This window comes from Phallusia mammillata, chromosome 4 (genome assembly GCF_965637545.1).
Source record: "Phallusia mammillata chromosome 4, kaPhaMamm4.hap1.1, whole genome shotgun sequence".
Classification (NCBI taxonomy): Eukaryota; Metazoa; Chordata; class Ascidiacea; order Phlebobranchia; family Ascidiidae; genus Phallusia; species Phallusia mammillata.
In genome coordinates this window covers 4,398,237-4,422,388 of record NC_137255.1, presented here as the reverse complement: position 1 = coordinate 4,422,388, position 24,152 = coordinate 4,398,237, and the positions used below count along the sequence as shown (strand labels likewise).

The 24,152-nt window shown below is 36.8% G+C and overlaps 1 protein-coding gene across 1 annotated transcript; it reads right to left on the bottom strand.

Moving 5' to 3' along the window:
* Positions 1 to 144: 144 nt before the first annotated feature.
* LOC145223252 (uncharacterized) lies at positions 145 to 10,687 on the bottom strand. Its single transcript, XM_080089641.1, has 7 exons — positions 9,081 to 10,687; positions 7,133 to 7,277; positions 6,419 to 6,570; positions 5,614 to 5,847; positions 3,889 to 4,179; positions 2,505 to 2,683; positions 145 to 1,669 (listed from the first exon to the last, which is right to left on the bottom strand). The coding sequence occupies exons 1-7, from the start codon at positions 9,241 to 9,243 to the stop codon at positions 1,532 to 1,534; spliced, it is 1,302 nt and encodes a 433-aa protein (XP_079945767.1). The 5' UTR covers positions 9,244 to 10,687; the 3' UTR covers positions 145 to 1,531.
* Positions 10,688 to 24,152: the final 13,465 nt, after the last annotated feature.

Sequence of the window (24,152 nt, the reverse complement as noted above, 5' to 3'; positions counted from 1 at the left end):
CCAGTGGTCTAGTTTTTGCTCACCATCTTAACCAAGTTTAACATAGAAATTTTTCGAGTGACCTATCTTGATATTATGTTAATTTCAAATAAACGAATCCAGTTTACTTCCATGGGTATTTTAGGCCAAAGACATGTCGCCATACGAAAGACAAACGAAACGTTTATTTCACAAACAGAAGAAAAAAATGTAAAGAAAAGACACAACACCTTGTGTTTAGCGTATTAAAACACGTTGCATTCAGTTATGTACCTACACAAATAAAATATGCTGCACAAAATTGTGTTGAAAATATGAGGTGAAAACAAAATTTTGGTCAGGCTTATATGTCACGATGTATTGACGTCATGGTCTGCAGCGCTTACGTAAAAGTAAGCATACGAATAAGTGCCTTCCAAGGCCCTACGTAAAATCAGAAAAGAAATTCATAATCTGAAAAAAACGCTTTGTATTTTTCTTTTCACGAAACATATAAACAAACAAAGAAACCGTTTATTTGGAAAACTCTATCTTAGCATTTTATAGTTAAAATACATGTTGTGCTTAGGGTATTTGTGTTTGTAATTTAGAGATTTGTAATTGCTATTTATATATTCTAAAATGAGTGTGTAACATGGCGGTAATAACTGTACAATGTCCGACATCCGACAAGTAGTTATTGACAATGCGTTAAAAAGATCACAAAATATAAATAACATCAAAAACAGTGTTTTTACGTATTTCACACTTAATTTCACAGCGAAATGGTACATTGGGCTACTTCGTCTCTTTTATCTTAGTTTGCGGAGTTTCTTAAACCCGAGTCCCGGGACTTTTATAAGATCGTGAACGATTTTCATAATCACGCGATGATCTCACGAAACGCAAAACTTTATACGTTTTCATCTAAAGTCCACAAATGAGCATCCTCGTGATCTAAAATATGTTGAAAAGCGTTGTTCTATTGGGTGGTTCCACTGATACGGATTAAACTGATAATTACGACTTGGCCTATATCACACAGAACGAGAGTAATCAATCAAGCATTCATTTTCACGGCTCTGTAGTGTTGTCGGTGTGGCGCTTTTGTTGACCAATTGGGCTTCTTTTTGAAGGCTTCTTTTTGCGGGTTGTGCTTTTTTATGCGGGGGTGTCAGAAGACATTATTTTGCTATTTTCCAAGCATTTTTACATGTATATCTCTCTTATAAGCAATCAAGTTGCAGCAAAATCGGGCTTGTTTTTAATTTACGTTGTAGTTGCGCTATTTGGGCTGGTTTTGACAAGTAATGTTGCGCTTTTTGGGCTGGTTTTGACAAAATGTTCGCGCTATTTGGGCTGGTTTTGACAAACACAGTTGCGCTATTTGGGCTAGTTTCGACAAGAAGAGTCGCGCTTTTAGGCATTCGACCTGGCAATTAACACGGTTGCCTTATAGACTTATTTCCGATTTCGCTGTCAACAAGTCAAAAAACGATTTGTTCTTGTTGCGGAACAGTCGGAAACTTCAGATCCGAATTTACGGAACATGCGTGGTAGTTCCCGCGGAATATCATATATGCTGTGCAATACTCCGGTACATGTTAGACGAAAGAGGCTCAAAAGGAGAGGTTTCTTTTTCATTGTAACCTTCTTCTGACGAATCCATGGCTATCTCGAAAACGTTCTTTTCGTCTTTCATCACCCGGTTCTGTAAATGTTACAAAAGTTGGTTAAAAGCAAAATCCCAAAGACATATAAAAGCCCAGTGGTTTTAAACAGGTTGCAGGTTTAAAACCCAAATAATTTCAAATTATCTGCCACTAAACATTTCAATAAGACGGGATTTAAAAGTATGATTTAAAGCAGGGGTCGGCAACCTTTTTTCTACTGCGGACCGTTTTTGAAATTAAAATTTTATCGCGGACCGGCCTTCAAAAAACTACAAATATTTAACAATGAAAACGCATAAAAGCATTTAACCTGAAAAAATATACGGCCCAGTAACAATCTCGTCACGGACCGGTAACGGGCCGCGGCCTGGCGGTTGCCGACCACTGATTTAAAGTATTCGTTTTCACTAAGTTATTTTATGTTTAAGCTGCAGACAGTTCACACTGTTTCGACCTATAGGGTCTCATAGGGATTGGCCGTATGCGCTAGTGTAGCTTAATTACGGCACTGCAGTTTGTTAGGAGTAACAGATTGAAAAGCCATACGTTACCAAACCTGCTTGATGCCACAACTGCCCCTAAACCACAGAATAATTCAAAACAGTGTGCACTGTCTGCAGCTTGTCAAGTATTGACTCGATGCTTGTACTTTTCATGTATATTACACAACTTGGCTACACCAGCCAATACGGCCGATCTCTCGTCACCAGCTGCACTGATGAGACCTTATTGGTCGAAACAGTGTGCACTGCCTGTAGCTTATCATTTATTGGCTCGATGCCTTCACATTACACAACTTATTTATTAATTAGCACAGTTATGCAAATCTATATTGCAACCAAGCAATAGCGTTTGAACGTAAATTTCACTCACCAGGCTTTCAGGCACTTTTTCGGTTTTCTTGATAAATTTTCCCATTTTGCGATTCACAAGCAAACACAGGAATATCAGGATAAGAATTAAGAAGAATCCGGCGATCAAACTGACGAAAATTATAATTAGGGTCTCATTTCTTCCTCCAGTGGCAGGCTTTTCGGTCGGTACGTCGCTTTCTAAACAATCACAAAGTCAAAATTGCAGGTTAATATTCAAACATCTTTGCCATTCGTATGCATACAAGTCTGTTGGTATTTAATCTACACAGTTTCAGGTTGCACAACCTATGGCCGAATACGAATCTATGTGGCCATGCACATGTGTTTTAGAATATATGTACTAACGCAGTGGTTTCCAACCAGGGAGGAATGTACTTTAATTTTTACATGTGATTTGTAAATAGACACTTTAGATCTGGGAATATAACCTGTGACGTGATATAACCTGTGACGTGATGATAAAGAACCATTTTTTGAAAGCTCTTTGTATGGTTTAGCATCTACTATGTAGTCTATTGGGAGATGTTTTAAATTGTTAAGGGAGAAACTCGTCGATAAAGGTTGGGAACCACTGTACTAACGTTTTAGACGTAACCTATGCCAGATGCTGAATGTTTTATTTAAGCTCAGTAGACATGAGGGCAACCATTAAAGTACAATAAAGCTACTAAGTGGCCAGCAATAGCTAAAACGTTGCCTGATTTTGACTCAAGCTAACGCTAGCATAGTGGTAGGGCTCAAAATGTAATTCCAACCAGCAGGTAAAACTTCAGCCTGCTACTCCTACACCAGCCAATACGGCCCATGTCTGCACTGACAATACCTTATAGGTCGAAACAATATGTAATGTCTGCAGCTAACTTGTCATGTAATGGCTCCATGGTTTTATGATGTAAAACTGAATTGGTGAAATAATAATTACAGTTGGATTTTTTTATGTTCCGTTTTGGGTGACCCTAAATTAATCTGACCAGAGTTGCAAGTCGGCAGGCCTTGTCGGGCCGGGTTCGTGTTTAGGTTTTTTGAAAAAAACGGGCTTGATTCGGGCCTAACTTTACACTGCGTCAGTATTTTTTGAATAAATTTAACTAGCTAAGTAGCCAGTTGCTGGACCTGACTTAATGTCAATCAGCCCTAAAACGTCTTGTTCGAGATCAATTGTCTATTGTGTTGTTGCCTTGGTCTTTCCTGAGGCTTCAATGTATAGGCTTGTCAATAAACTTTTCGGGCCTAAACGAGCTTCTAAAAAACGATTGGGGTTCGGGCCGGGTTCTGGGCTTGTACTTTCGGGTCGGGTCGGGCTTCCAATGTAGGCCCGTTTACAACTCTAACACAAAAACTAAACCTTAAAAGCACAGAGCGGTTTTCAACAACAAACTTACCATTTTGCGCCATGCATTTCACTGGCGGAACAGCACCATCAGTAGAACTTGCTTTTCCCGACCATAAGACAATACACATGTACATATTCTGGTTGTTATTGATGTTTTGCAGTTGCAGCACTTCACTGAAGTTAATGGCCTTTATCTCGCATTGGATCGTGTTGTTTTGATGGTCACTTACACCTTGATCTGTCCAGTGTAGACTAGTCATATGGAAAACTTCACGTTGGAACAGAATGTTGTCGTTTGTGGTAAGAGCAGATGACTGGTCGCCCTCAGTTATCACTCGTTCTGCAAATAAAAATATTCATTTGGGTACACTGTTCTAAATTTTCTGAGTCAAAAATACAGACAAAAATTTGTGTCCAAAAATATCACAACATTTCAAAAATTCCTGTTGCCATTGTCAGATGAAACGTTGTAAAGTTTTGTGTACAGATATTTACTTGCATTTTTTCGCTTCAAAAATCGTAAATTATGTACTTATAAAATAGCTTGCAATGGACTGAAACTAGTCGTATGAATAAAATAAAATTATAATTTTTGGTAGGAGCGTCAAACTAGATCAAATCCTTTTCTTTGAAGTTTTCTGTGCTCCAAAGTTCAATATCTCGAAGGTTTGACACTATATCTTAGAAACTTAGCAATTCCGAATATATCATTTTCATAAACAGTTTTGTTAGGGGAAATATAATGAAGGTATTACCATCATTAAACGTTAACACAACTGTAGTATGACGCGAACAAATGACATTTTCGACAGCCCGCCCAAATAACGCAACCCGCAACCTAATGTCGGAAACCAGCCCAATTGGGCGGGAAAACCGCCACCCTGGCAACACTGCAAATGTCAAGTTTGTACGCCACACGTGACAGCGTATTTCCTGTTTAAAGCAGGATATAAAACGCAAGGCGTCAAAACGTCAGTCAATTTTAGCGAAATGATGTTTATTGACGAATTTTGTGTGGTTTTATGCTATGACAGAAATACCGCAAAAAGCATTCAATTCATCATCAGAAATTTGATCCACATTTTTGGAAATGCCTGTGGTTAGGCTTTGTTTGTTGATGTGGTAAATTTGGGTAGCTAATGTCAGAATTACAACGTCAGTTAAAGTTATGCCTGCCGCATACCACAACACACCCCAGATAATAGATGGGCGATATTTTGGGACGCAAAATTGTGATGATTGTCTTTTGCTTGAATAAAGAACCAACTCACAACAACTAGAGATATTGCATCTAGTGAACATATTGTTTTGCAGATGTTTTAACAGTTTCTGTTGTCAAGAACAGTGCGAGCTCCCTGGGTTCGAATCCCACCGCAGGCCAGATTTTTCTAGCCTACGCCTTGCCATATGGTGAATACTTGGTGACCGGCTGATTCGGTATAGAGCCTTCTATAGGCCTGGCGTACTTTGATTTCGATAACTGATGTTTTTTTTGTTTTTTCCGTGTCCTTGCTGTTTTACAACTGTTCAGCATGGGTATGTCTAAATAAGTGACAATGCAAATAAATAAACTTGGCTTTTTTGACACTTTCTGGGTTGAAAACGTAACAAATGATCAACTACTTCAAGAATTAAAGCCGAGTTATTCATTTTCAACTAACCAAATACAAAATAATAATAATTTCTAAAAATAATAATTGTAAAAAGCTTTTACGTATGAAGGCCATATATTTTAATGCTTAAGTAGAAAACTAAAGGCGTTAACGAAACTTACTTTTTGGAAGCAAAAACGTACACATTTGGGTTAGCTCTCTTGCAATCTGGTTTCTTCTGTCTTCCATCCAATCTGTCCAGCTAACACCTTCCCACTTTTTTGAGGAATTCGTGAAAACAGTCTCCCCTGTGCTTGAGTCGTAACGTAAGCACTTGGCGTTTTTGTTTTTCATCCATTCAGGCGGTTCTGATGGACAGGTGTAGATGAATTTAGGCTTTATCGTGGGTTTCGTACCTATAATGAAAAAAACAGGCTTAAATAAATTGAAACAAACCTTAATAACTAAAGTAACAATCATTTAGTCAAAGGCATTTTCGTCTTACTTAATTTTTGCAAAACAGTTTTTTTTTTGTCAAAATAATGCAAAAAACGAAAAACAGGCAGGGGAAATTGCAAAAAAGAACTACAGTTTTGTAATGCATTTAAAAGGCACAAAAATCATTTAAAAAAACGAAACAAAAATAGACGATAGCAAGACATAAAACTCCAATAAAGGGGTCGCCAGTTTAACTAAAAACCTCATGTCCAAATTAAGAAGCAAAAATTGCTACTTTGTTGTTTATAAGATTTCTATGGGTATTAACCATGTTAGTATTAATCGCAACTTCCTTCTGTATTCATATTTAAAGAAGCGGCTTAAACATTAACATCAATGACACATTTCCTCAGAAGCACGTTTCCGAACTACATGCTGCTGTATCATGATTGCAGCAGCGTTTGCAGCAAACGTATTATGAACGCGTGTTGAAAAAATGCTAGCAATCATTATGCGCTATCGTCTCTAAATTAAATTTCTTGTACTTACAGTTGTCAATTTTGCCCCAAGGGCGACGTATGTAGGCGGCGTTTAGTTTTTCAGTGGAAAGGCCGAAAAAAACACGTCCATCTCGACATTCCGTTGCCAAGCAACCACCTTTATTTAGCGAAACGTTGCAACAACCTGGAATCGGATTACCGCTAAAAAAATATTTTTTTAATTGGGGAGCAACTTGTAATTATCAAAGAAGAAAAAATAGCTCTATGAACAAGTAACATGAAAAATTTTACTCAGTAACTCAAAAATAATTTTAAAGTGAACTATTCACGGTTTTAAAAGTCCTAACCATACACAAACAAGACGTTTAATCTTTGTATGGCTGTTATTTGCACGTTTTTGACTGCCATTTGCGCTTGTTCTCGCTTTTTTACTGCCTTTAATGGTTTTTACTCGCTTCTTGATTTTTACATTTATTCATTTAAAGCAGTGGTCGGCAACCGCCGGTCCGCGAGGAGTTCGTTACCGGGCCGTATACTTTAAATGCTTCAAAACATTTAGCCCATGTATCCCAGGAAAGATAAACTAATTTGAGCGTTTTCATTGCTAATTATTTGTTTTTTTGTTGAAGGCCGGTCCGCGAAAAACATTCAGTTTCAAATACGGTCCTCAGTAAAGAAAAAGATTGCCGACCCCTGAACATGTTTTATACAAATATACTGGATTGATTGTTTCTGGTAAAGGTCTTATTAATTATCTACTTACAAGTTTGGGTTGGATTGCGACCATGCAAACAAAGTGATGTTGATTTTATTCGGGTCAACACCATTGACTGACTTGAAAGACCAGGTGAAGTTATTGTACGAGCCACCAACTTGCACAGACTTCAAATACTTGTAGAGGAATCGCGCTGCATGAAAAATAAGTTTCATTCATAAAGGAGGTAGACCAAACTAAAATTGTCTGAGAATTAAGGCAAATTGGCAAAGTATGGCAGTGTATGGTAATTATTACACGGTATAGCAAACGTTTCATTGTTGTTTAATATGACTATACAACTATTGTGTGGTGTTAAATTCTTGAAACGTCTGCACTGAGATGTATTCAAAACGCACTAAAGTTCTCTGGCAGTTATGTTTTTTATTGATTTGGGAAAATTGTGACAGAAAGGTACCAACACCAATGACTGAAGTCAAATTGACATGTTCAGTCGTACAAAAAACAGTAAAAGCAGTCGTTTATTTTTTTCACAGAGCATGCACTAAATTTGTGCTTGGCGATTTTACCCAACCGTAGAACTGCTTGTGAAGACTAAATACATTAAAGCGCCGATTTTGTTCAAAAGGTCAAAAAGCATTTCTTTTTGACGTTCAATTTCAAGATAATATCAATGGAAGGTTGCTGTAATCTTGTTCAACCATACAGCTGCAAAATCTAGGGCATAGACGTTTTGTCGCCCAATTTGAAAACCTGTTAAAAGCGCTCTAGGGGATTTTAGTAGATGTACTGTTGTTTCGAAGCGTAGGCGTGAGACAGATTTTAAAAATGATGCACAAATGGGGAATTACGTAGTTAAAGCCAGTTTAATTGCAGCATATTTCCGGCAATAAACTGATTTATCGATTTTTGTTTATTAAAATATATTGTTAGGCAAAAAATTGCGCAAATATTTTTTGTTTTCTGCAGGCGTTAAGTATGTGGAAGCCCTAGTGATTGTATTTTATGATTAAAAACGATTTTAAATATTATTTTGCCGGCTATTTGTTATTCAATAGCCCATAAACGGCTAAAAATAGCATTTGAGTAACGTAGCCAAACAGTGCGTTTTTAATTTGTTTTGATTTTGTGATAGAACGTTTTTTTTAAACCATCAAGCCACAATAAAAGAAATAACAAATCTATACCAGCACCTATAAGTTTTTCACTTTACAAACCACATAAAATGCCTTATGTTTTCACGCAGACGTTAACAAAAAAAGAAAAAAGTAGAAAATATTGGTTAGCGGCAAGCCAGTAATCTTATTGATGTTAAAACAAGCTTAAAACTAGTGATGTACCGAATCGGCTAAATTTCGATTCGGCCGAAACCGAATATTCGGCGGTTTTGCCGAATAAATTCGGCCGAATCAACCGAATCATTTCTGACGTCACGCGAAGTCGTACGCTACGCGTTTGACGGGAAAAAAATGTTTATGTAACAGGCAGCCAGTGCAAAATAGTTGTTTTTCGTCCTTATTTCACTTCTGTGGGGTTTAAAATTGCCTTAAGCATGATTGGCAACCTGCCAATGAATTACTAATTTTTTTTGACTACCGTGGGAAAAATGATAATGTGTTGAAAAAGATAAACATTGACACAATTTTCGTTATGTTTGGGCTTTTAAAAGATTGCTTGGACCTTAATAAGCAGAAAAGACACGTTTAACGCTTTAAATTTGTGTTCGTAAAAGATTCGGTTTCGGCCGAATCGCAACAAATTATTCGGCCGAAACCGAATCTTTGCAAAAATGATCGATTCGGCCGAATAAATTCGGCAAAGCCAATATTCGGTACATCTCTACTTAAAACCCCTTTCTTTCTTTTTTTGTGATAATATCGGAAGCTAATAGCAAGCGACAGCAGACTAACGACTGTCTTCCTTCATACGGAAAATACCCACGGTCTGCAGTAACGCTTGCATCAATACGGCGAAACTGACGTCAATGCAGACCTACCTGTTTCAGGAGGTCGTTGATCCGTGTTTGAGATGCAAACTTGGCATTCGTCATTTTTGGAATCGTTTTTCGGGCAGGGTTGCATCACTCCGAAAAGTCTGGACTCAGCAGATAACGCGGCAGCCACACAAAGCGTAATTGTGAACAACAGTTTCATGGCCATGTTTTATAGGCGTCTATACCTTACGCCTAAACAATAAAACAAAGTACAAACATAAAGGGGACTATTAGCCATAAGAAAAATATTGTACGTATGTAAGATACACATATTCAAACTGGGATCAGCCCTGAAGCGTCGATGCAGACCAGCGATCACGGCATACATGTCGATAAATCACAGTATAACAGGCCTGGCGTACTATGATTGTACGTATGTAGTATTTCCTATTTATAGTCGGGTTTTGATACCAATTACTATGTCTATAGACATATCAAAAAATGAACCCAGCCAAATTTTGTTAAAACCAACCAGAAACGAAACACACAAATACTGACATTAAAACTATATTCAAACAGAAGTAAAATGTTTGGCTTGAGAAAAAAGATTCACTAGAAAACTAATACTGCGGCATAATAGAATTTAAACTACACAAAAGTATAACAACAAAACTGATTCGCAATCGAAATATTTTATCATTTCAAAATATCGTTTGTCCTAAAACATCATTTTTTAATACAGGTTAATGCTTTAGCATACCCTTACACAGTAAGCGACATAGGAATAAACTACCCTTCAAATAAATCAACTATTTAGGGTTTTAAAGGTCCGTCAAAGCTGTCTATTAGCATTATGCGCATTGTTATCGCTGGTCAGTTGTACGTTACGGTCTGTCGAAGTGTTGAATTCATTCGATACGGTCATCTCACAAATGCGGTAAAAATTTAGCTGATCTGCCTAAAGAACATGTCAAACACTGATGTATTATTAGAGTTTAGCGAGAAAAAAAAAAGCTTAGAGAAAAAGGAGATTTTGGGAGTAAATAATATCTGAATACTATGTAAAATAATATCTGAACCGTTGCATTGAAAACTTAATTTATTGTTATCTGGCCTGTACTTGGTATAAAAGTGAGTAAAAATTGGCAATATTTCACCCAAAAACGCACATAACTTCGTTTCGATAGCAGAAGAAAATACTGTTAAAAGTTGTAATTGAAAATTTTTCTTGCCTACATATTACACTGCATTAAACACCATCAGAGCTTTCCTGAACTTGCATTATTATAAATGACGATAAACACACGACTTTGAAAAGTGACTGGATACACCTTGGACGCGAATCGATTTTTGATTCGAACTTATAACCACATAATCATATTAGCCTTTGGACGGCTACACCGCCTAGACTGAATGGTTGTTTTGAAGGAGCTTACTTCCTGAATTAGGCTTAATAGTTACTGAAATTACAACACAAAAAAAGTCAGAGGCCCTAATCAAGCCTGTTTTACTCAAGCCCAAACCCGAACCCAACCCAAAACAACTCTGTGGCGAACTATAAAGGTCTTATGGGATGTTAACAGGAGTAAACAAGCTTTTTCGTTAGCTTCCTATACGCTACTTAATGATGATAAATTAGTTTACAATGAAAAACGTGCTTAAAAGCTAACAAAGGACCCGTGCACTGTCAAGGTACAAGACACACGGTTCACGGATAAAAAAAACTCAAAAAAACAGACATGCCAATTTTCTTGAATCAAAACACTTTGACTTAAAAAAACGATTTTATTTTAAACGAAGCTGGAATAAGGCTATTGATAAATTCCTGTACAAAAAAGGCCGAGTTTTAGTAGGTCAGTTTTATTTAAACTGTTACCCAAATCGACTCGAAATCGAAACGCATAGTGACGGCTTACAACTCTGTAAGATAACAGCCGTTTGCCTTAAAAAAATATTTTATTATTGTTAATCCTTCGTAAAGTTTAAATCAATGACCATCACAAATTTTAAAACACTGTTCATTTTTACACTTTGTTTTAAATACACATGTTTTTTCGCTCATGCATAAACGTTATTATGTGTATTATATGACAAAGTTCATGTCTGCTCCATAATTCAACAAAACGCCCAGGGCAGGGCTGAGCAACTTTTTGAAAGCCGCGTGCCAATTTACTCGTTATTTCCAAATGGCTTGATGTGTGTCAACATTTTTGGGTGAAATAATGGCTCATTGTGCCAGCTCATAATCGATAAAAAAGAAGGCAGAACCTCGTGTGTAGCCTGTTTTTTAGACCTACACCATAACTAACTGACAACCAGCAACGCATTAGGTTAAATTAACTCCAAAAATATCCAGTGGCCATGCCATGAAAATTGTTGGTTTCCAACCCCTGACCTATAGGGATTTACGCCCGTATATCTGTCAAAGGCTTTTCAATATATTAGGGAAAATTAAATTACAGTTATTTGACCACACAAATGTCCTAATTCGATCTTGTGAATCTCGTTTAGATCCCTAAAATCGATGGCCAGTTGCTATTAAGGCCGTTTTAAGACGAGGACCGTTTGTCCACAAGCCCTAACATCCAAATATAGCCCTTTATCTCAACCGGAATTAAAGTTAATCTTATAACATAAGTATTCTAAGAAAAAGGTAAGCAAGCAATTTCTCCAGTTTAGGTGCACTGTATTTTGGTTGTGGTTTATGAACGATCTATATTGTTTGTTAAAACATACTGACGCTTTTCACCTTTAGGCTTTGACAACCACATGATTCATTCAACTACTGTATTTATAAGAAAGCATTGTCCGTTTTCGACTCTAAAAATCGTCTATATTGTGCAGATATGTTTTCATTTCTTGGGCAAATAAGCTCGACCCCACCTAACTTCAACAATAAGTCAGTTTCTCACAAAAGCTAAACAACAATTTAATAATGCATCAGGGGCTCCTTGAAATTAAGTCAAAGCTTTTACGTAAGTCATTGAGTTGGAATACGAAGAACTTTTGAACCCACAGCTCAATGAGCATCACAGAACAAAATGGTCCAACCAGATGGCACATTTTCAACACCAAGTTCGATAAGCCTATGCCAGTAGTTCTTTTGTGCGCTCACAGCCCTTAAGTTTGCATGAAATTGCGTTAAACCGCCTGTCTACAACAACTGACATAATTCTGACGGGCTTTTTACGTATTCAGTGGTGCTTGTTACTCGATGAATTATACTATAACTATCGTTTTTTTTTCAAAAAAAGTTTAAAGAGCATTTGTTTTGACATGCCATCTGGTCCCCCCTGCTTTGGTGGTTAGTACTTCTAGTCCCAGGGGGTACACGGTTAAGAACTTCTGCGCTATACAAATCTTACAAATCTAATTTTAACTGTCTGCAACTACAGATCTTAAGTGAGAAATTCGACAAACAACAGTTTAAATTTCCTGTAGAAATAGACTAACTTATCATTACGAACGATATTTAGCGATTCCTATTTCCCAACTGAAACAACAACGTAAAATCTCAGTTCAGGTTTTTATATCCCTGAAGAAGCATTTCTTTAACACCTAAGCTCTGACTCATAAACGTATTAGTTACGCTTTGGCTTAAACACAAGTTTATTTAACCTTACATCGCTTTTGGAATGGCAAAAAGTTCTCCTTTTTTGCAGGCACAAAACAACTAAACAAGCAAGTTGAAAACTAGTCAACCGCGACCAATTGCCAAAAACCCTGTTGGTTTAGGAAACCTCAAGCAAATTTGACGTTAAGTAGATGTTTTTACAAAGGACCACTCATGGGCTTGGGATACAAATGAAGCCACATATTTGACAGAAAATGACGGTGATTGTAGGTTGTAACCAGTGGTGGGATTCAAATTTTTTGTCAGTCGGTTCTATCATAAAAGTCATATTTTTCAGCGGGTTCTGTTACAAAAAGTCCATTGACAGTAAGTAATGCAAACCGGTTCTCTAATCTCATAAAATTTCGTGAGACGATTCTATAGAACCGGTGCGAACCGGCTGAATCCCACCACTGGTTGTAACTACATGTCAAACACTACATACTTTGTCTGTTTAATCCTCAGCAATTTTTCATTCATAAAGTTGACCACAAAATTAACACTCAATGTTAAGCACTAAATTCATGCTACTTTCTATGCTAATCCGTAAACTTTTCGGGTTTTGCTATTTTACTGTGCAAACCTGTGCTATAACAAGGGCTTAAACCCCGACAAATCAAGCTATTATTGTGGTCAGCCGCACCTAGTACTTGACACAGATTTTGTCAGCAAATACCCTCAAATGCGTCGGCGGCGTCTGTGTTTACTCAAGCAAGCCGTTTGTGACGTCAATGACGCAGAGAGATGGAAGTTTGATCCCATGCGAAAAGTTGGGGTCAATGTGGTCTCGTTGCGAACTGCGCAAAACATGTTTGTCAATTCAGATTGCACGTTTGCAAATATTTGCTTTTATCTAGTAAACACAAAAAAGCCGATTTTGTACATACAGTTTAACCCAGTGGTTCTTAACCGGTGTTCGATCGAACCCCAGGGGTTCGGCAACGCCGAATCAGGGGTTCGACGAAGGGCTTTTTGAAGTACAAGACAAATACTCGTTTTCGTCAAACTTTAGAGTCTATATTCGCTAAAAATGGCAATTTGTATTTGCCAAATATCAAAACACTGGAAGGTTACACTTAGGCAGGGGTACATAACCTACGGCCGCAGAGTCGAATTTGTGCGGCAGTGAACATGTTTATTAAAATATATATGTACTGGCGGCCGTGAGGTAAAAAGACTCCTTTGCTAAATATTTTGATTTTTAAACTGCTCTAAACAGTTTTTGTGGTACTAAAAAGAGCATTACCAGCCTAAGAACCATACACGTCAGACTTTTTGTACGCCTATTGTGTGCAAACAACGCGAACAAAACAGGTACCACAAGCATCACAATAAAGATTATGACATCATAAACACTTAGGACAGATCTTCGTAATGTGCAGCTCAATTTGTACATAAATTAATCTGGACTTTTGGGCGCTATTAGATGGTAAATAAAATATAAACCAATCAAGTATTTTAAAACAAAAGTAAGCAGGTAAATGGCGGTCGTTTGTGAAATAAGAATCTGTGATGCGGCCGTCCTAGCAAAAAGGTTGTGCACCCCTGCACTAAGGTTTGATTTTCTTTTTTTGACGTAACAAAGAGAATTATGAGCGTTGTTCGGAAGCAGAAAAACAACGAAATTTTGTTGGCAGCAAAAACACAACTTTTTCATGTTTGTGTACAGATGCTAAAAATACTAATGCTTCATTTTGGTAAATACTTAAAATTGCCGGAATTAAAGCAATCCTGAAACAAGTTGCTTGTATTATTATGTCAGAATTTAACAAAATGACAAACAGTAACTGCTGCCACTACGTTTGAAAAACAAAACACTAATTATGACTCACCAAACAAAATGTGTTAAAACCTAGGATGTAACTTTGGGGTTCAACCAAATACTGAAGAATATCATAGGGGTTCGGTCGTTATAAAAAGGTTAAGAACCACTGGTTTAACCTCTTGTCCCCAACATATCAATTAACAACTTCAAACTTAGCTACAACAGAAAGCCAATGAAAGTTCATGGCTTAAATGTGAGATAAACAACGACCTTCATGTAGCCAACAAAGTTTAACAACAGTCCAGTATTGGCTATAAACTGTTTTAATAGCGTAGAGCTTTTCATCATACATATACAACATTTTTAACAATTTTTGACAGCTTTTCATTTCAATTTCCTTGGTTAAACGCTCCCGTGAAAGTTTTAACACACTAATCGACTCTCATAAAGGGAAATACCGCTGGTTGTACCTTTCGTTGTGATGAATAGAGAAGGCTCATATAACTTCCTGTTAGCTACGGTCATATCCCTAATGCTTGGCCACTCCTAATATGCCCTACTTACTTTAAAGTTAGGCTGTAAGCTACAGGCTATAAGGGTTTCTTCATGCACAATAGCTTTAGTTATGGAGATCATTATGTCCACGTTTACTTTTTAGGACTGCTTAGTTACTGACAAACTTTTACATTCCTTTGCCCGCCTTTGTGTTACATACGGCTAAGCTATTTTTCCTATTCACCCATGTGCAGCTATTTCCTGCTTGACGACTACTAGAGCGCAGTCGCGTAACCAAAGTTTGCTACCTAATCTAACTTCACGGCAAAAATGCGCCTAGAATTTAGCCGACAAATCGTAGCCGGCGCTTTTAGTAGAAAACCTATCGCGCGAAATTCAGGCACTAGAAACGCTTAATTGCTATTTTTGTCACCTATGTCAGCCGAAAATTGATAACCTGCCAAGTAAGCACGTTTTTCTTATACGGGACGTCGTTATTGACACTTCCTCAAGTAGAAGTCCATCAATCAATTATATTAAACATGCCATGGTCATGTAACACGCGACCTCCATAGAGTACTTGTTATTCGCGGATATTATTCATCACATGCTTGGCGTCTCTTTTTTCTTAAATTTCGCTGCATGTCTGGCATGTTAATCATCATAACTACCTAAAGGCAAACCAAGTATATACACACAGCAAAAGTTTTTTGCTTAAGCATCTTTCACTATCGGTAATCATCTTAACTTTGGGCATTAGCAATGCAAATAACATACATTAAACCTTGGTTAATCCGGACCCGTTTGGACCAAAACATTTGTGCGAATTAGGCGAAGATCCGGATTACCCGATGTCGATTAGTTGAAGCCTTACCACATTACAAATCATTTGTACATCGAGTTGGTCCGAATTAGGCGAAGATCCGGATTAAAGTTTACACTACTTCAAGTGCGGCGTTTTTACTAAACAAACAATTAGGTCGGGTACATATGTATAATCTTTCTGTTATACAAATAAGCAGGGTTGGCATATCGTCTTATTTCTAAGACTTGTCCTTATTTTGACTTGAGTCGTGACTTTTTCCATATTTTTGACAATTACAAAGAACAGTGAAATGTAAATGACTTTCAAATCCTTGCTACAAATAAAAGTAAACCTAGACCTGAGCTGTCGTGAAATACACGAAATGTTTTCTGCGAAAAAGGTGTTACTGGAACAGATTGTTTCTGACAAAAAATGTTGCATGTGATGTGTTAGGCTCGCATATATATTTATAAATATACAAAAAAGGAAATTCGTTGAAAAACGTTTGTTTCGCATGAAAACATAATTTTTTGAATGTTTCCATTTTGGGTGCTATGTCGGCAACCTTAAGAAATAAGACTCCTGAAACTGACCCGAAATGCTTTTTTTGGTCCTGGAAGAAATAGCTACTCGACCTTTTTTAGTTAGGATAAGTGGACACACTTGTTTAAATTTTCATCAGTAAATGTTTGCTAAAATGGGAAAAGACTTATACACACTTCGTGAATTGTTCCAGCCGCTAAATTAGTTTTAAACTTATAGTTGGTTTACTATACTTAACATGTATAGTCCTCCTTTTGACAGAGTTAAATCCGAGTAAGTGATGAGTTTCGTGTACAGGTAGACCACCACGGCCGTAATTTGCAAAAAAACAAGTTTTGGGTATTGTCTCCCACGCAAAAATTACCCAATACCTCGTGATGAGAATAGAATAGTTTTGTTTATTTTATTAACCACACGACAGACAACAACACATATGATTTATGGCATGAAACCCCACTTCAAGCTACGGAATGTGAGGCGTAAATAACTTATCATCATCAGTTAAACCATGTAAAACTCGCAGCTTAACCGAACCTTAAAACTCCTGCAACTTTATAACACGCCTCGGGGCACCGGAGTGTAAGAAAAATGATATTTGTCATAATCATTGCTAACCTCCTTGGTTAGGTTACAGCCAAAACTAATCCATATAAATCAACGCGGTAGACTTACGTTCAGTTAATTGAAATTTGCTGTCCAGTTGGTGGAGGGCTTTAAATTTTTCATGTGGTGGCCATATGTCATGTCTCCGAGGACATGAAAAAAGATTAAAGAATAAAACCGAAAGTTAAGAAAATTGCGGCACAAGTGATCGGGTGTCAAGTCAGGCAAGAATCAAGCCCGTCTTATTTAAACTTTGCCTGAATCAGAACCCGACCTCAAAAGTTACTCTAATATGAAAAAATAAGCCATAACTCTGTGATTTTGCAAAACCGTTGTTGTTTCTGCTTCAACATGCAACTGTTGTAGCAAAAATTCAATAGATGTTTTGTATAACAAAGTATTGCACTTTAAGCAGATTTTATTGTAAACAATCGACGTTTCGACGTCCTAGATGTTTTGTAGTTCAACCATTAAAAGCAAAATTTTGTTATTATTGAGGTTTTCCGGTGGGGTCTGAGCCACGGCAGCCGGTTTTGGTATCGAATTGCTCTGTGGTTTTGGATGTTTCTGTATTTAAGGTGGAAGCGATTAAAAAACAATCCTCACGAAAAAAACTTTAAAACTGAGTGCGGGTCGGCAACCCCTGGCACGGAGGTGATTTTTGTTGGCACGCCAAACGATTTGCGTGTTCATAGTGAAGTACTAATTTAACATGTTACACTGTTTGTTTTTAGTTTCTTATCATGTCATTCTCTTAAAATCCAGTCTACATGCACTAAACGCCCTGCTCTCTCCTTAAAATTGATATCAGCTGGTATACAAACCACTATTACTCAGAAAAATTTGGCACGCGAAGTCATTGTCACATGGAAATAACAAGTAAGTTGGCACGCGTCTCTTAAAAGGTTGCCGACCCTGGTCTACTGTAGAGTAACCGTAAGAAACCGAAATAAAAGCAATGGAATTTCTATGATCCAGCTTTTTCGGAATGTGGATTCAGGTTGCGTCATCAAAGCAATCCAAAAAGCTTATCTCTTGTTATTTAAATTCCTTGTAGTTTTATCAGCATGAGGGGTCACGTAAGGCAAAGCTTTACCGTGTTTATAAGTTATGCCTTCATCGTTTATTGTGAAGCGTTAAACTGTTATTGTCAAACACAGAAGATTAAAGTTAGGTTTTATAAATGTCACGTACATCCCTATTTCGTCATTAAGCCTTACAACATGGGATGAGTGTTTCACTACTGACTACTATCATGGTTTAAATCAGTTAAATTTCATCTTTTGAGTGTACGTTTGCAACAACAAGATACGGTGATAAATCAATCAAAAATGTTTATCAGAAATTCCTTATTCCGAAGAACAAAATTTCGACGGAAGTTGCATCATAAACCCATTTTATTGCGTTTGGTTTAGACGGGTTTTGTACTCTGGGTTTGAGGATAATCTAGAATGATCACAAATTTGCAACAGACAAAAAAATGCAACCGAAAAACTTGTACCGACCACTTTATACTTGTTTTTTTAGTTAGACCCAGAGTTGTAAGTCGGGCCGGGATTTTCGGGTCAGGTTCGGGCTAAGTCTTCTTAAAAAAAAACGGCGTGGTTCGGGCCTGACTTTACGCTCTGCGTCAGTATTTTTTTGAATAAATTTACCTAGCATAGTAACCAGTTGCTGGACCTGACTTAATGTCAAAACAGCCCTGAAACGCCTTGTTCAAGACCAATTGTCTATGTGTTTGTTGTCTTGATCTTTCCCGAGGCTTTAATGCACAGGCCTGTCAATCAAACTTTCTAACGGGTTTTTCAAACACGATTCGGGTTCGGGCCAGTTTCGGGCTTGTACTGTCGGGTTCGGGTTCAAATTTCAGGCCCGTTTACAACTCTGATTAGGCCTGAACGTTTAATTCGCCAAAGTAAAATTGCGGTACAAATGTGCTGGCAAGTCGCAAGTCTAAATTCAGGCCCAAATGAAGCCCATTTTATATGTCCAACTAACAAATCTGGTTCTGAAGTTTCGACAGATTGAATTGAGTTTGTTTTATTTTCACGGCATTTTGGTTTTTAGTTACGATAAAGCTAATGTATCAAAATTTGTGTAGCCTACATTGGACGTGTATTTGAATTTCTTAAACAACAAAAATAGTCGTGTATACATTACTCGCATTGTAATGCATTTTTAACATATGTAAAGGCCTTATTTTCAAAGCATAATGATGTCTTCACATTATAAGGTGAATCATAGTAAAATTAAAAAAATCTAGTGTACTTTTCAATTTGAAACATAGATAAAAAGAAAGATTTAAAACATTTGATAACAAGTCTCATAACACGGTACAGCCACAAGGACCAACTCGGTGTTTAATTTAAGCCTTTCGGTTCGTTTACGATTACACATACCTGTATTTTCACACCACAGCTCAAAACGCCAGAGCAGAGACGCACTGTAAACATAGACGGCCGCTTGTTTTGGGCATAAACATAAAAGATATTGTCGAGTTCGAGTCGTAAACACACCAGTGTATGGCTTCCGAAATTCTTAGCTTACAAACTGACTCCAGTCAAACGCTGAATCATTTTTTTCCAAACACTGGTTGTTATATGCGGTTTGGGCCATAGTTACAACATTCAATGAGATGTACAGAGTAATGCTAACACTGATGGCTTAAAGTTCTTTTGTAATTGTTAGAATGTGTTCATTTGTAGTATAAGATTTATGCAAACTTACGGCAGACAAAAATGTCTGTAGGCCATAGTTAGAATATTCGATGAGACGTACAGACGGCTTACACTGATGGCTTGTTTGCGTAATTGTTGGAACGTGTGCATTTGTGGTGTAAGATTTAGACACATTTTACAGAGGCAAAAGTGTTTATAATGTAAAGATTTAAGCACAGTTACAACAACCAATGAAACGTACAAACTGCTAACATTGATGGTTTTAAAAAAAATTAATTGTCGGAATGTGTTCATTTGTGGCGTAAGATTTAGGCAAACCTACGACAAGCCAAAATGTGTACATATTTTTATGCCTGAATTCAATGTTGTAGGGGCTCAAATTAAAAACTGTTTCAATTGATTTACGTTTTTATATGTGTGTTTTGGCTCATGCACTTTTTGCATAAGCAAGTGTTGGAGAAAGACATTATTGAATGGCCGCGTGGTTTTAGATATATCTTTCAAACAGCTGTTTTGTGACCAAATTGCTCAAGTTCGCGTCAAAGGGCAACGATTTGAATTTCTGTTACTTTATACTAACCTCACGTTTCGTTTAAGATACATGCACGTTGAAACTATTTTCACTTATTTCTTTCGCTAATCATTTTCGTAAGCTTTAGGTGTCGCTGTTGAGCAAGTATACAAAATATGTTATTGACCTGCTTGGCACTTTAGAGGTGTATTAAATAGGAGACAAAGATGATTTTTTTAAAAGAGATGACATTAATATCGTTACTCAGTTGGTCCCAGTAAATTGTATTGTATGCGAGAGTACTGCAACGAACAGAATGCAGATGGCAGGTATCTTGGCAAGCAAGGTATTTTTTTATGACACGCCTAACGATTTGCGAGTTCATAAGTACTTTTTGATATAACTTTAACTATTTCCTTGCTTGTAGTTATAATGTAATGGTTTTTAAATACAGTTAAGATAAACATAAATTCATTCTTGGAATCAACCCCGAAGCGCCTATTCAGACCAGCGATCACGACACACTCATTTATAAATTGCAGTACAGCAGTCCCATTACAGGTGTCATACCGAATCAGCCGATCTACCATGCATTACCGTATGACTAGGCGTAGACTGGAAAAATCTAGGCTGCAGTGGCTTTCGAACGCACGACAGGAGCCTTTTCGGGAGTCGCGCTCTATCCCAACTGAGCTACGAAAACAATGTTGTCTTTGACAGTAAACACCAGCTCTGTTGACAATTTGAATTTTCTGTTAGCAATATTTTGCTTTTGAACCCGGTCATGGCATATAATTTGAAAAAAGGTTGTATTGCGTGGCAGGACTTGAAAGAGTGTTTGAAACCTAAAGGCCTAAAAGAGAGAAATTAGATGTTTAAGAAATAAATTGCGGTTAAACCAAATCCGGATCTTTGTCTAATTTAGACAAAACTCGAGGTACCAATGATTTGTACTGTGGTAAGATTTAAACTAATCGACATCGGTTAATCTGGACCTAACCAGGACAAATTTTTGGTCCAAACGGGTCCGAATTAACCGAGGTTTACTGCACATTAGACGTGTGTTGACAGTATTGGCAAAATTTTTGCATAAAATTACTTACTGTATACATGGCATGCCTTGAAATGCATTTTTACCGGACGTAAAGACCTTGTTTTCAACGTATATATGTCTATGTTAAAGCATGAATCAATATAATAAGTAGAAGTAAAAAAATGGCAACATCTGTAAAGTAAAAAAGATAAGTGGTGACAAATGTACATTATTTATTTTACATGCGTTTTTAAACGCACACATGCTTTTTATTTAAAAACGTTATTGATTGCAGTGTATGTTAAATTAACGTGTACAAAGCAAAGATTTTCCCTTGGGCTTAGAGTGTTTGAAAGCAGTTGCAACAATTGTGAACATAAAAATATGTCGGGCTCTAAATTGTACCTTTGAACACAAATATATTTCTCAAGCAAACATCGCAGAGTAATTGACGCCTACTTGTCTACCAGTAGCATCTTATAGGTGCTTGCGGGAAGTCAAAAGCGGCTCGAACGACCCAAGCAGTATTCAAGGCGATCTAATCCTGTGTACCGCCTTCTCATTAACTGGTCCAGCCCTTCAGCCATGCTAATGATGTTCTCTATAAGGTCGATGACTGAAAAGGTATTTTAAGCCCCTTGGGATTTTTTATAGGCCAGTACGTCAATGTAGGCGTGGAATCTAAATTTACACCTTGTAGGTTTTGACATAAGTCTAAAAACACTTTTATTGTTCACATTGCTCCAGATAGGCTAAGAGTGTTGTAAAATAAAGTTAAAAGAGCAAAATCTGTCCCATTAAAATACGACATGTTTATGAAAAAAATGCTTTTTATTATTATATTTGAATAAGAAATAGACGATAACAGTTTAGTGAAACATAAATTTCCTTAAATATTTGTATTTATTTTATACTAACCCGAATTAACTAATAATTTACAAACCCCTGTATAACTGAATTAAACGGTTTGGATGTTGAGGACAACCGTATCAATAAAACAGTACATTTGTCAAAAAATCAGTAAGTTACTTGTAGTAATAGTTGTTTTCTTAGGGATGAGACGCTTTTTAATGGGTGAGGCCACCTTTGGATCCCAAAAAGATAACAGCATTTTGACCGTGTTTGCACTCCATGTTAGGCTATCTCGGCTCGCAACTACCGCAAAATGTGTAATGGCGGTAAAGGGTAGGCCTATCACGCAATTTTGTAGACCAAATTTTGTCCACCGTTTTATTCTTGACGCGTATAGTGAACGTCAGTACATATTTTTGTACTATTCTTCTCCATGCGTTGCCTGTATTATAGGGAGAGGTTTTGGGTACATATGTCTTGATTGATTTTTTATCATAAAAACATGTAGTTTTTTCGCTAAAACTGTGTAGTATTCTCAACTGCAACTTTCTGCGCGACAATAGTTAAGCCTTTTTGTAAAACATAAAAATATGTGATATTAATTTGCACATACGTTATAATGCTATTGCTTAATTAAAAATGTGGAAAAGTAGGTACATTATAACGCATTAAACAAACCATTGGGCAAGGTAAAAATTGTGCGTTTTTTATTTCCTTATTTAATATGCCAACGCGTTTGTAAATGATACGTTTAATCCTTCAATATTTTGCGTAGTTACATTTTAAAATTCGGTTTTCAAACAACCTTTGCACAATGAACCACTAGTTTTTAAACCATCAAATCCATTAATATATTCACCATGAAACAAATGCGCAATATGATGCAAATGACACATGCTAATTAATTAATTTTTTGCAGCCGTTAATTCCCTCACTAGAATGGCGTGGTACTATAGTTCACCTCAGAAAAATCATTATAAACGACAGGATGTATTCAACATAGTTGCGGGTAGCCAAAATGTTTTTTGCCGTCTGTAATTATAATGTTTCAGACGAAAACGACACTTTTTAATGCGATGTGCGGTAAAAGTTTTCTTGAGGTATTAATTAAAATACACGGACTAACCTTTTGTCACGAAGGTACTACTTATAGACATCGCCTAAAAAGAGAACAAGTTAGAACCGCTTTGAGCTCACGGCCTATTTCTGTTTTTAAATTACCATTCGTGGATAAAAATCTATGACAAAAAAGTATCAATTTGAAAACTGTGTTTGAACATTGTCGTTGTAAGGTATGTGTACGTGTAGAAATAGCAATTTTTTTATATATTTCAATCATTTTTGCCATGTACATTAGTTATATAAGCGTAGACTACGTGGTGTATTTTTATACGTCAATAATATGCTTAAAGCAGCTAAATTGGATACCAAAATATGCAAGAGAATAATAACAACTCATTTGCAAAATACACATTTTTTACTTTGTCCTTCCAGGCTGTTCATAAAAACTCGTTTTTGGCATGTGATTCAGTTTTCATAAAACAATGAAAAAAACCTTTGAAAACGCACAAAAACTCAGCGATTTTTGTTTAAATATTTATCAACCCCTAGAGTAACCAGTCATAGAGATCGTACATACAGTAGTGACGTAGGTTCAGTGGTCGGCGCTGCACCCAAAGTGGATGTAACAATTGTTGTAAAGGGGGCTTGGTAGCTCTCGACTTAACTGGGGTCGATGGGTTTTGACATAACGTTTGTTGGAATGGTGGATTTCCCACAGAAGCAGACTTACGACTACTATAAGATGTAAACTCTGTAAAGCATATGTTGCATGTGAAACTGCTTAAGGATATGGAGTAACAGAAGTACGATACAGAATTGTTTGTTTTATTGCTTACACGGAGTTAAAGGTGTTTAGAATAAAAACACTGGCGTTTATGTCTTTAATGGTGTGAAAAAAAACATTTTTTCGTTTTTTTGTGCCATTTGTTTATATGGTTTTAGTTTACGAAATTACATAGGCATTTGGAAGTAGTAGGGTCCATTTTTACTCGCTTGAGCGTATGAAGCGGGTTTAGCAACGAGCTTTGCGTAGCAGTGTGTATCAATCTTTAGGCAAATTATAGCATAGTGTCAATTACAGTTTTCCAAAAGATGTGAAGGCTTCTTTCAAAAGAAACCTTTTAGTATTGGTACAAATAAAATAAAGAAATTTTTTTTAAAAAAAATGAGTAGTA